The sequence below is a fragment of the Melanostigma gelatinosum genome, assembly GCF_949748355.1.
Source record: "Melanostigma gelatinosum genome assembly, chromosome: 3".
Lineage (NCBI taxonomy): Eukaryota > Metazoa > Chordata > Actinopteri > Perciformes > Zoarcidae > Melanostigma > Melanostigma gelatinosum.
In genome coordinates, this window is record NC_136636.1 from 24,364,699 (window position 1) to 24,378,695 (window position 13,997).

Below are 13,997 nucleotides of genomic sequence, written 5' to 3' on the forward strand. Positions count from 1 at the left end.
GTCAGAGGAGGAGATGGAGGATTCAGCAGGCTGTTTGCACTGAACAGATGGCTGTCAACTGCATGTGCTGACCATTCAGTACATTTTATCAACAATTTCTACCTTTTCTGGGAGCGCAGACATCTTTTTGCAGCGCATGGAATTTGCCTGAACAAGTCAGGGGTAAAACTGTTTACCTCAAACCTGTTTTTCTCCCTGCGTCACCCGTCTGTCCCTACTGCCAAGGACAAGATACAAGAGGAGTCTAAGAGAGACATTTCGCTCAGTCAGAATGCCCATATTTGATTGGCTGAGCTGCATCACGTGATGTGATTCACTACCCTCTGCTGTTAAGTTTCGTTTCACGATGGTCACATGCTCGCCCACTGACCAATCACAGCACACTCTGCACCTCGCGGCAGAGCTGCACATGGAAACTGAGCTGCACTTAATGCTGAAATCATTAAAATGTCATTTAAATGTCTGCTCTGTTAAGCACTTTGTGATATGTCTGTGAAAAGCGCAATATAAATAAAATTCATTCATTGTAGGCTGGCGAGCAGGCGCTGACACTCAAAGAATACGCCCAACATGTCAAACTAAAGATCTGATTGGTTGAACACTATGACAATCAACAATATCGTCCCCATTCACTTAACCTGCACAGGGATGCACTCCTGAGTGTGCAGGCCTGGGGCATCTCTTCTAACCTAGAGACACAGAGGTGAAATCTGATTGGATAAAAGCTCTACTTAAAACAAGCTGCACTGGAAGCAGAGCAACTGGGGAAATTTTTTTTATAAATGAGTATTTTAGAAAAATTAATTATAAAATAGATATAACATCGTGATTCTGTTTAGGCCAGCAGAGAAGGCCTTGCAGGCCCACCACTGCTGTACGGTTACAAGGACCTGTACCGACCTACCTGTGCACATGGTCCTCCAGGACGACCCTGCGTTTCATGTTGTAGTTTAGTGGTTAAGTATTTTATTAAGACCGATCGTGTAGTGCTAGCGACACTAATAAGATAGCATTTCCTAGAATTTCCGGCTCCTGGACATCAAAATCGGTAGGTTTGAATGAGTCGTTTCATGCTAAATCTGTTTGGTTAAATGTTACTGAAGGACGTGTGTAATTTTTAGCATGTTAGTTAGCCTGTGCTAGTCCCTCTCACCTAAGTTGGGGCTAGTTTGAGCATGTGCGATAGTCTTGTCTCCATGTACCCCACATTAAACGCGGGTTCATTTTGCAGGGTTGCAGAACAGCTAAAACAGCTTAGATATAAAGTAATGATATCAAATATGTTGATTTCGAGCATAGTAGAAATGGTTGAATGAAATACAAGTGTGTGAATATAGATTTTATTTTCTTGATGTCATTTTGTATATATTTAAATACATATTAGCAGCATTCGGTCAGTCCTCGCCTAAAGATCAAGACGAAAAGAAACATGGTTATAAATTCAGAACAGTTCACTGTGCCGAGATGTCAGCTCTGATACCTGGTTATATTTCGTACTCACAGGTTTTTGGTCCAATGGTCTGTGTTAACAGACGTCCTACTGGAAACCTGCAAGGTTAAATTAATAACCATGTTTTAGTCATCCTCCAGTTTTATTTATGCAGAAAAAAAAGTGTAGCTATATAAAGTTACCTTCACAGATGACACCAGCATCCTCAGAATGAACACAGTTGTGGGTTCCTAATCCTCTGTGTGTACAGTGTGTTAGTGATGACTCAATTCCTGAACACTGAAGGTCATCCAGCCAGATTGGTCCACTTCCTTGTCCAAAATGTGCACTTCTTGGTGCCGACAGAGCTCTGCCACAGCCCAGCTGTTGACACACCACCTGAGCATCATTCAAATCCCAAACGTCGTCACACACCGTCCCCCAATTGCCGTTGTGGAAGATCTCCACTCTGCCAGAGCAGCTGCTGTTAGAGTTGACCAGTCTCACTGCGGTCATATCTGGTTAAATTGAAAAACAAAAATCTCTCAACATATGGCAACAGCAGTATTGAGCAAAAGCCCCATCTCATCAATGTAACTGAACTTGATTTAATCATTTAGCTTCTTTATTATTAATATGATGAAGTCTAACATATCATACACATGTTACGTTCACACATGATTCTTCTGTGGTAAAGATAAGAAATTATCTGGAAAATGAGAGGTTCTGTGATATGCAATATTTCATACAATAGATGTAAATTAGGTGTAAAGTAAGAGAGTTTGACATTGAAAAATAAATAAAAACTTATTCAAGAAGTACAACTGGGGAGGCTCGACTGTCATCTCTGGCGTCCCTGAATAGAGACGGACCTCTTGCTGGAACTGAACTACATCGATGTACTGTACAACCGTCACATTTAACTCTTTGTAATCAAAGAGAGGATGGACTTTGTCTTTAAATGGTGAACAGCAGCTTTGGTAAGTGAACTGCTTTTTTTACATCTGCAGTATAGTTACTACAGTTTTACATTTTTTTATGAAATGGTTAATATGGTTCTCTGCTGTGAATAATATTTGAATGGCCCCGTGCCCTTGAGTGTGAGACAGAATTCGTGTTTTAGCAATGTAATTTTGCCAGAATGTGCAGAGGCCTGTTGTATCATGTTATTTGAGTTTTATGTTATTCTACCTGCTTTGTGGTCAAATAAATGTACGAGACTGGTTCTTGCGAGTTCGTTCTCGTCATGGTGTTAATTACATTGATTTTGACTAAATGCATTGCCCGTTAATGACGAAGCATCCCGTCATGAGGCGTAATAGTGAGGTTATTAGGAGGTGGTTCAACTGTAGTAGGACAGCACTGATGGCCAAAGTACAAAATGCATGGCCTGCCACTGGTTTTAGGACTATTTACAGCAGCACTTTATTGCGTGAAATTGAACAACAATGTCTTTTTTTTCCTTTTTAAATTCTCCAGTAATATTTGTTCAGAAAAAAAGAAGAAATTTGGAGATGTACAAAGTTACCTTCACAGACGACACCAGCATCCTCAGAATGACCACAGTTGTGGGTTCCTAATCCTCTGTGTGTACAGTCTGTTAGTGAAGACTCATTCCCTGAACACTGAAGGTCAGCCAGCCAGATTGGTCCACTTCCTTGTCCAAAATGTGCACTTCCTGGTGCCGACAGAGCTCTGCCACAGCCCAGCTGTTGACACACCACCTGAGCGTCATTCCAATCCCAGTCGTCGTCACACACCGTTCCCCAATTGCCGTTGTGGAAGATCTCCACTCTGCCAGAGCAGCTGCTGTTAGAGTTGACCAGTCTCACTGCGGTCATATCTGGTTGAAGTGAACACAAAATATCTGTCAACTCACATGGCAACATTAGTATTGCCAAAAAGCCATCTCTTCAATGTAACGGCACTTGATCATTTAGCATCATCATGAACTCTTACATATACTCACTTCACTCATGATTCTTCTGAGGAAATGATGAGAACTTAAATAGAAAATGTGTGGTTCTATGAAATAGATGCAAATTTGGGGTAAAAGGAATAAGAGATTCAAAGATAAAATGTCACAAAACTCGGTATAAAATGTGACAGATGGTTCTGGGTACATTGGGAGTTGATACACAGGTTAACGGACAGGAAGCTGGAGATATCTAGAGCAGTGGTTCTCAACTGGTCTGGCTGCGGGACCCACCATCACCCCTTAATTACAAGCCGCGACCCACGAGTATAAATTTTATATAATTTAACAATAAATAACGACTGGACTGAAAAATAAATTACGTAACAGATTCAATTTAGAGTAGTAATTTTCACTGAAATGATCTGCAGCTTTCAATTCAGTTCATTCAGCGTGAAGTGAAAAAGCCACAACTTTATATTTTTCTCATCTTCTAAAAAGAGAAATTAGTGTTTGAAGAATTCACCTCTATGAGTCTGTCCAGTCAGAGTCTAATGACTCTGGTCTCTCTGGACATTTCCCTCTTTTGGAGATCATTCTATGATTTGACTTAGACAGTCCTGCTCTGCGCGCGCTCTCCCTCTCTCTCTCCCAGTGTGTCAGGGTGTGTGTACATCTCACTCCAGTCAAGAAACTCTTCAGAATGCCCATATTTGATTGGATGAGCTGCGCATTGATCGGTGCGTTTCCTGCACCGCTGAACAAGAGCCGTAAATGCTGGAATAATTCCGCTGCTTAAAAAAAAAATTCCCCTTCAAAATTAAATCACTTTTTTTGTCAGGCGAAGGCCGCGACCCACTGAAACCGGGTCCGCGACCCACTTTTGGGTTGCGACCCACCAGTTGAGAATAAGTGATCTAGAGTGCTGCAGGGATGACATTTTTGTAGGCCAACCTGGAAGTTAGCCTCTTACTGGTTCCCTCGACAAAAAGCCAATGGGATTTTGGATAATTTCCAAAATAAAATCGTTGGCTAAACTAGGTCATGGTACCAACACATTTTGTTTCCTAAGCTCATCTTCACAAATTAAGACCACTTTTATCATTATTGAAATCATAGACGCAATCAGCATAAGTAAAGAGATGACGTTAAGACAACAAACCAACTACAGCACAGTCTCATGACTTCACGCCGCCACCACCACCGACCTAAAGGCAGACTATAGTTCAGCATCATGATGTTAGTTAGTCTGATTTAGGCACTTGTTAGCAACCATCTTTTTTTAACAAACTTTAAAACTTCAAATTTCACAAGTGGGATATTTACTGATGAATTTTATGTCATTGAACAACATTATTAAATCTCTTAATCTCGTATTAACCAGACCTTATTTCAGGCATCCTAACAAAATTCAGTCAAAAATCCCATTGACTTCCATTAATCTAAATATTCAACTCAAAGATGGTTTTAGGACCATTTCCAGCAGCACTTTATTGCAGTATTGTTTGTGAAATAGAACAATGTCTTTTCAAAATTCACTAGTTATAACTGTGCAGAATTCTTTTTTAAATTTACATGGACAAAGTTACCTTCACAGATGGCACCAGCATCCTCAGAATGGCGACAGTTGTGGGTTCCTAATCCTCTGTGTCTACAGTATTTTAGTGATGACTCAGTTCCTGAACACTGAAGGTCATCCAGCCAGATTGGTCCACTTCCTTGTCCAAAATGTGCACGTCTTGGTGCCGACAGAGCCCTGCCACAGCCCAGCTGTTGACACACCACCTGAGCGTCATTCACATCCCAACTGTCGTCACACACCGTCCCCCAAGTGCTGTTGTGGAAGATCTCCACTCTGCCAGAGCAGCTGCTGTCAGAGTTGACCAGTCTCACTGTAGTCATATCTAGTTGAAGTGAAAGCAAAATATCTGTCAACATATGGCAACAGCAGTATTGCGCAAAAGCCCCATCTCTTCAATGTAACTGTACTTTATCTAATCATTTAGCTTCTTCATTATTATGATTGTTTTTATCATCTTTATTATGAACTCTTTACATATACTCTCAGTTCACATGATTCTTCTGAGGCAAATATGAGAAATTATCTGGAAAATGTGTGGTTCTACGATAGGCAATATGTCATACAATGGATGTAAATTAGGTGTAAAGTAAAAGAGTTTGAGATAAAAAGAATGAAAGAAAACAAAGTATAAACTTTGACAGATGGATCTGGGTACATTGGGAGTTAATTCACAGGTTCTTGGTCAGGATGATAGAGATATCTAGAGTGCCGCGAGGATGACATATTTTTGTAGGCCAACCCGGAAGTTAGCCTCTGACTGGTTCCCTGGAAAAAAAGCCAATGTGATTTTTGCCAGAAATCAGCTCTGTGGCTAAACTAGTTTATGACACCAACATCTTCCCAAATGAACACCGCATTTATCATTATTTAAATCATAGAGGCAATCGGCAGACGCAACGACATAACGTCAAGACAACTAAACTACACCACTGTCTCACGATTTCACACCGCCACCACCACTGAGCTAAAGGCAGAATATAGTTCAGCATGATGATCAATGGTCGAATTTAGGCACTTGCTAGCAACCATCTTTTTTAAGAAACGTAAAAGCTTCAAATTTCACAAGTGGGATATTTACTGACATTTTATGTTATAGAACAAAATTTTTAAATCTCTTCATCTCGCGTTAACCACAGACCTTATTTAAGGCATCTTACCAAAACCCAGTCAAAAATGCCATCGACTTCCATGAGTGCAACTTGTTTTAAGCGCTTTTATCCAATCAGATTTCACCCCCATGTCCTCTCCAAGTAAAAATCTGCCCGGACACCTTCAGAATTACAACTAAATCACTTTGCAGTTTAGGTAAATGGGGACGATGTTGTTGATTGTCAGTCTTCAACTAGTCCGATTTTTTGTTTGACATGTTGGGCATTTTCTTTGACGTGCCAGAGCCTTCTAGCTGGCCTAGCAAAGTATGTCATCAACGTGCGGCTTGATTGGTCAGTGGGCTAGCGTGACTGTTGTGAAACTAGCTAGCAGAACGTTGTAGCAGTACGAGTTCAAGTTTAAAGATATGGAAGACGTTGTACGTGACATTACATTTTTAGCGTTTTGGCATGTTTGGCCGCGACAATCCCAATATCTACTGCCTTTGTCGAGTGGATACTTTCAGCCCTGCAACGCATTAAAACGTATTCAAGAAGTACAACTGGGGAGGCTAGACTGTCATCACTGGCAGCCATGAATAGAGAAGGACATCTTGCTGGAACTGAACTGCATCGATGTACTGTACAACCGTGACATTGCTCTTTGTAATCACAGAGAGGATGGACTTTGTCTTTAAAATGTGAACAGCAGCTTTGACAAGTGATTTTTTTCCCCCCCATCTGCAGCATCGTTTCATGAAATGGTTGATATTGTTTTCTCTGATGTGAATAATATTTGAATGGCCCCGAGCCCTTGAGTGTGTGACAGAATTTGTGTTTTAGCAATGTAATTTTGCTAGAATGTGCAGAGGCCTGTTGAATCATGTTATTCTACCTGCTTTGTTGTCAAATAAATATATGAGACTGGTTCTTGAGTTTGTTCACGTCACGGTGTTAATTACATTGATTTTGACTAAATGCATTGCCCGTTAATGACGAAGCATCCAGTCATGAGGCGTAATAGTGAGGTTATTAGGAGGTGGTTCAACTGTAGTAGGACAACACTGATGGCCCAAGTATAATATGCATGGCCCGCCACTGGTTTTAGGACAGATTCCAGCAGCACTTTAATGTAACTATACCACTGCATCGTTTGGGACACTGAATGAAATTAATAACCATGTTTTTTGTAAATTCTCCAGTTATAATTGTTCAGGAAAAAAACAATTGTGTACATGTACAAAGTTACCTCCACAGATGACACCAGCATCCTCAGAATGACGACAGTTGTGGGTTCCTAATCCTCTGTGTGTACAGTCTGTTAGTGATGACTCAGTTCCTGAACACTGAAGGTCATCCAGCCAGATTGGTCCACTTCCTTGTCCAAAGTGTGCATTTCCTGGTGCCGACAGAGCCCTGCCACAGCCCAGGTGTTGACACACCACCTGAGCATCATTCACATCCCAAACGTCGTCACACACCGTCCCCCAATTGCCGTTGTGGAAGATCTCCACTCTGCCAGAGCAGCTGCTGTCAGAGTTGACCAGTCTCACTGTAGTCATATCTAGTTGAAGTGAAAGCAAAATATCTGTCAACCTACATGGCAACAGCAGCGGCTGATCAATTGAGGGCCATGGGGCATGGCCCCACCATGAGCCACACAAAAAAAAAAAAAAAAGATATATATATATATAGATATATAGATATATATATTAAATTATACAAATTGTCAATATTTGTATTTTTGAACTATGGAATTTACCCAGTAATGTGTGTAAAATATGATATCTGCGCAAAATATATGCTTTTCCTGCTCGTCCTCTCCGCCTGTGTGCTCTCTGCTCGTGCTCGCTGTCTGTGTGCACGACACTCTGAGAACGCGCAGCTTGGGGGGCCTGATCGTTTTGGCCCAAAAGAGACTGGTCTATGAAGCAGTTTAGCCAATTGCTGATTCAAGATATAAATGAGTGACATACAATTTAGCCAATCAGCGCCCTCAAATAGATTCAGCTTGGGGCCAGAACGATCAGGCCCCCCTCGCTGCGCGTTCTCGTCAGGAGAAGACTCTACGCGTGAGTGCAAGCGCTCCTCATCCAAGACCCGTTTGAGAGGAGAACTTTGGCGGAGATTCTGCAGCCAAAGAGCCGATATCAGATCAGCCTGACCTCACAATCAGATAGACTACATGCGAAGCTTCACTAGCTGTACACCAGACAGGTTTGGCTAGCTGGATGACGTCATGCTAATCATTTATTTAGCTTTTTAAAACAACGGGGACAGATCCATCACGGACAGTTACAGGAGTAAGGGATGAGGAGGTAAGGAAATATGAGAACACCAGGGTAGGGAGTAAGGGATGAGGAGGTAAGGAAACATGAGAACACCAGGACACACATGGAGAACTCTGTCAAGCTACATATTTGGCAAAGTGAACATCTTTTCTTCTACATAGTTGTCCTCAGTTTCATCTGCTTAACTTGGTCATGGAGGCATCAACATGTAATAGAGATGTTATATTAACAGTGAAAACTCATCATAGCTTAATTTAACATCAGTATTCATAATTACACTTCATGTTTACTTCTCCTGATCTTTACCTCCTATAACAAGGTCCATAGGGGCATCTCAATCAATAAACATATTATATTATATAAGTGTTATTTACTGATTGTTTTCGTGTTGGAATAAAGGTTAAATATTTAACTGCCAAGTAATAATGCATGTTTGATACTTCCATTTTTTGCATTAAATCATACTGGGATGTTTGCTGAAATTGATAAGATGGCCCTACCTAGAACATTTTCCACCAGCCGCCACTGAACAGCAGTATTGACCAAAAGCCCCATCTCTTCAATGAAACTACTTTATAATTTAGCGTCTTTATCATTATTAACTCCCGACATAGCATACTCTCCCTTCACACATGATTCTTCTGAGGCAACGATAAATTATCTGGAAACTGTGAGGTTCTATGAAATGGATGTAAATTAGGTGTGAAAGTAATAAGATAAAATTACACAAAACTAGGTATAAACTGAGACAGATGGATCTGGGTACATTGGGAGTTGATACACAGGTTAACGGTCAGGATAATTGAGATATCTAGAGAGTGCTGCAGGGATGACATTTTGTAGGCCAACACGGAAGGTAGCCTCTCAGTGGTTCCCTTGACAAAAAGCCAATGGGATTTTGGATTATTGACAAAATAAAATAGTTTGCTAAACTAGTTTATGGTACAAACACATTTTGTTTCCTAAGATCATCTTCAGAAATGAACACTACTTTTATCATGATTTAAATCATAGCTGCAATTGGCATCTATGATTTAAAGGCAGACTATAGTTCAGCATTATGATGTTCATTAGTCTCATTTAGGCACTTGTTAGCAACCATCTTTTTTGAACAAACTTAAAAGCATCACATTTCACAAGTGGGATATTTACTGATGCATTTCATGTCATATAACAAAATGTTAAAATCTCTTAATCTCGTGTTATCCACAGACCTTATTTAGGCATTTTACCAAAATTCCAGTCAAAAATCCCATTGACTTCCACGAGTCTAAATATTCAACTCAAAGATGGTTTTAAGACTATTTCCAGCAGCATTTTATTGCAGTATTGTTTGTGAAATAGAAAAATTAGTAACAATGTTTTTTCCAAATTCTTTAGTTATATTTGTGCAGAAAAAAAGGTAGCTGTACAAAGTTACCTTCACAGATGACACCAGCATCCTCAGAATGACCACAGTTGTGGGTTCCTAATCCTCTGTGTGTACAGTCTTTTAGTGATGACTCAGTTCCTGAACACTGAAGGTCATCCAGCCAGATTGGTCCACTTCCTTGTCCAAAATGTGCACTTCTTGGTGCTGACAGAGCCCTGCCACAGCCCAGCTGTTGACACACCACCTGAGCGGCATTCAAATCCCAACTGTCGTCACACACCGTCCCCCAATTCTCGTTGTGGAAGATCTCCACTCTGCCAGAGCAGCTGCTGTCAGAGTTGACCAGTCTCACTGTGGTCATATCTAGTTGAAGTGAAAGCAAAATATCTGTCAACATATGGCAGCAGTATTGAGCAAAAGCCTCATCTCGTCAATGCAACTGAACTTGATTTAATCATTTAGCTTCTTTATTATTTTTATGAACTCTTCCATATCATACTCTCCCTTCACACATGATTCTTCTGAGGTAAAGATGAGAAATTAGCTTGAAAATGTGGGGTTCTATGATCGGCAATATTTCAAACAATGGAAGTAACTCAAGGGTTAAAGTAAAAGAGTTTGAGATAAAAAGAATGAAACAAAACTTAGCATAATTATATAAACATTGACAGATGGAACTGGGTACATTGGGAGTGTATTCACAGGTTATTGGTCAGGATGATAGAGATATCTAGAGAGTGCTGCGAGGATGACATATTTTTGTAGGCCAACCCGGAAGTTAGCCTCTTACTGATTCCCTGGAGAAAAAGCCAATGTGATTTTGGATTATTGCAGGAAATCAGCTCTGTGGCTAAACTAGTTTATGACACCAACGTCTTCCCAAATGAACACTACTTTTATCATTATCCAAATCATAGATGCAATCGGCAGAAGCAAAGACATAACGTCAATTCAATTTTATAAACAAACTACACCACTGTCTCATGACTTCATGCCGCCACCACCGGTAAGCTAAAGGCAGACTATAGTTCAGCATGATGATGAATGGTCCAATTTAGGCACTTGTTAGAGACCATCTTTTTTAAGAAACGTAAAAGCTTCAAATTTCACAAGTGGGATATTTACTGACGTATTTTATGTCAGACCAAAATGCTAAAATCTCTTTACCTCGTGTTAACCACAGACCTTATTTAGGCATCTTACCAAAAACCCAGTCAAAAACAACATTGATTTCCGAGTGTAAAAATTCAACTCACAGCTGGGTTTTAGGCAGTGGCGGGCCGTCAACCCCAGCAAGGCTTTCTCTGCTTGCCTAGACAGAATCCCAAAGTTATAGGTATTTTATAATTAAATTAGTTTTCATAAATACACTACATGCATTCTAAATATTTTTTATCCCCCATTAGCTTATTACTTAGCTACCATCTTCCTCAGTTGCGCCGCTTCCAGCGCAACTTGTTTTAAGTAGAGCTTTTATCCAATCAGATTTCGCCCCATGTCGTCGCCAAGTAAAATAATCTGCCCGGACACCTTCAGAATTACAACTCAATCCCTTTGCAGTTCAGGTAAATGGGGACGATATTGTTGATTGTCATAGTCGCCAACGAATCAGATTTTTAGTTTGACATGTTGGGCGTATTCTTTGACGTGCCAGAGCCTTCTAGCTGGCCTACCAAAGTAAGTCTTCATTAACGTGCAGCTTGATTGGTCAGTGGGCTAGCGTGACTGTTGTGAAGCTAACAGAACTTTGCAGCAGTAAGAGTTCAACGTTAAAGATATGCAAGACTTTTGTACGAGACATTACATTTTTAGCGTTTTGGAATGTTTGGCGGTGACAATCCAGTATACGCTAATTTCAGTAGCGTTACTACGGTTTTAATTTTTTTAACGTTATCGTTTTTATGAAATGGTTAATTTTGTGCCCTCTGATGTGAATAATATTTGAATGGTCCGTGCCCTCGAGTGTGGGACAGAATGAGTGTTTTAGCAACATCATTTTGCTAGAATGTGCAGAGGCCTGTTGAATCATGTTATTTGAGTTTTATGTTATTATACCTGCTTTGTTAAATAAATACAGGTATATACGACTGGTTCTTCAGAGTTCGTTCTCGTCATTTTCTTAATTACATTGGTTTTGACTATATGCATTGCCCGTTAATGACGAAGCATCCCGTCGTGAGGCGTAATAGTGAGGTTATTACGAGGTGGTTCAACTGTAGTAGGACAGCGCCGATGGCCCAAGTATAAAATACATGGCCTGCCACTGGTTTTAGGACCATTTCCAACAGCACTTTATTGTAACTATATTACTGTGTCGTTTTTGAAATTTAATTAAAGTAATGTATTTTCTAAATTCTCCAGTTATATTTGTTCAGAAGAAAAAGAAATGTGGAGATATAAAAAGTTACCTCCACAGATGACACCAGCATCCTTAGAATGACTACAGTTGTGGGTTCCTAATCCACTGAGTGTACAGTCTTTTAGTGATGACTCAGTTCCTGAACACTGAAGGTCATCCAGCCAGATTGTTCCACTTCCTTGTCCAAAATGTGCACTTCTTGGTGCCGACAGAGCCCTGCCACAGCCCAGCTGTTGACACACCACCTGAGCGTCAGTCACATCCCAAACGTCATCACACACCGTCCCCCAACTGCCGTTGTGGAAGATCTCCACTCTGCCAGAACAGCTGCTGTTAGAGTTGACCAGTCTCACTGTGGGCATATCTGGTTGAAGCGAAAGCAAAATATCAGTCAACCTTTATGGCATCTGTAGGTTGCAAATTACAGCAATATTGAGCAACGGCCCCAACTCTTCAATGCAACTTTAATTGATCATTTAGCTTTATTATCATCAACTCTTCCATATTATACTCTCCCTTCACACATTATGCTTCTGATGAAACGATGATAAATTATCTGGAAAATATGGGGTTCTATGATATGCAATAGATATAAATTAGGGGTGAAAGTAATAAGAGATTAAAAGATAAAATGTATCAAAACCAGGTATAAACTGTGACAGATGGAGCTGGTTACATTGAGAGTTGCTGAGGCAAATTTGTAATTTTGGGCTATACAAAAATAAATTGAAATGAAATGATACAGGTTATTGTTCAGGATGAGATAGAGAGATAGAGAGTGCTGCGGGGATGACATTTTTGTTGGCCGACCCGGAAGTTAGCCTCTCACTGGTTCCCTCGACAAAAGGAGTCAAAATACAGGTTCAGCACAGCGGTGAGAGACGCGAAACAGTACTCTGAGAAACTGCAACACCAGCTCTCAATAAGTGACTCCGCTTCTGTCTGAAGAGGTCCGAGACATGAACTACAAGCCTAAAGGCCCCCCACTCAATGAATGACCTACGCCTGGCAAACAAGCTCCACTGGACAATGGGACAGTCCTGATACCATCCTCTAGCTACAGACCACCAGGTCTCCCTCCCCCAGCTCAGCAGGGGTCCATGCCTCTGTACCACCCACCCATCCAACCACCAGTGATGACTTTTCCAGAGAGACTCAATGAGGCTGTTTAAAAGTCAGAACCCCCGCAAAGCAGCCAGCCTCTCCCTCCACCCTAAAGCATTGTGCTGATCAGCAGTCTCCGGTATTCACAGACATCTTCAATTGCGCCACCATCATCCCCGTCCCCCAAAAACACGAAGGTTCACAGGACTAAATGACTACAGGCCCGTCGCCCTGACCTCTGTGGTCATGAAGTCTTTTAAGCGCCTTGTGTAAATAGAAATATATATTTATAAATGATGCCTTGATTATTGCACTGTGGTCATTGTTATGCACTATTCACCAAGTCAAATTCCTTGTATGTGTTACATACTTGGCAAGAACTGGTTCTGAAAAAGCCAATGGGATTTGGGATTATTACAGGAAATCAAGTCTGAGGCTAAACCAGTTTATGATACAAACATGTTTTGTTTATTAAGTTCATCTTCCCAAATCAACACTACTTCATTTAAATCATAGATGCAACCCGCAGAAGTAAAAAAGTCACGTCACGACGAAACAAACTACACGACTGTCTCATGACTTCACGCCACCACCACTGAGCTAAAGATTATAGTTCAGCACGATGATGTTCAGTAGCCTCATTTAGGCACTTGTTAGCAACCAACATTTTTCAGAAGCTTAAAATTTCACAAGTGGGATATTTACTGACATATTTTCTGTCAGTAAATATTTCAGGAGTCTTACCAAAAACCTTGTCAAAATTGCCATCGACTTCCACGAGTGTAAAAATTCAACTCACAGCTGCATTTTAGGGCCATTTCCAGCAGCACTTCATTGTAACTATATTATTGTATCGT

The 13,997-nt window shown here is 40.7% G+C and overlaps 1 protein-coding gene across 1 annotated transcript in view; it reads right to left on the minus strand.

Moving 5' to 3' along the window:
* Positions 1 to 5,246, minus strand: part of LOC306797391 (scavenger receptor cysteine-rich domain-containing protein DMBT1-like) — a gene marked incomplete at both ends in the record, with an annotated part of 34,834 nt that extends 29,588 nt beyond the window's left edge. The window contains 2 exons of the mRNA XM_079296735.1: positions 3,024 to 3,272; positions 5,081 to 5,246. Coding sequence (XP_079152861.1) covers positions 3,024 to 3,272; positions 5,081 to 5,246 — 415 coding nt within the window. The remainder of the gene's footprint in view (positions 1 to 3,023; positions 3,273 to 5,080) is intronic.
* Between the last annotated feature and the right edge of the window lie 8,751 nt (positions 5,247 to 13,997).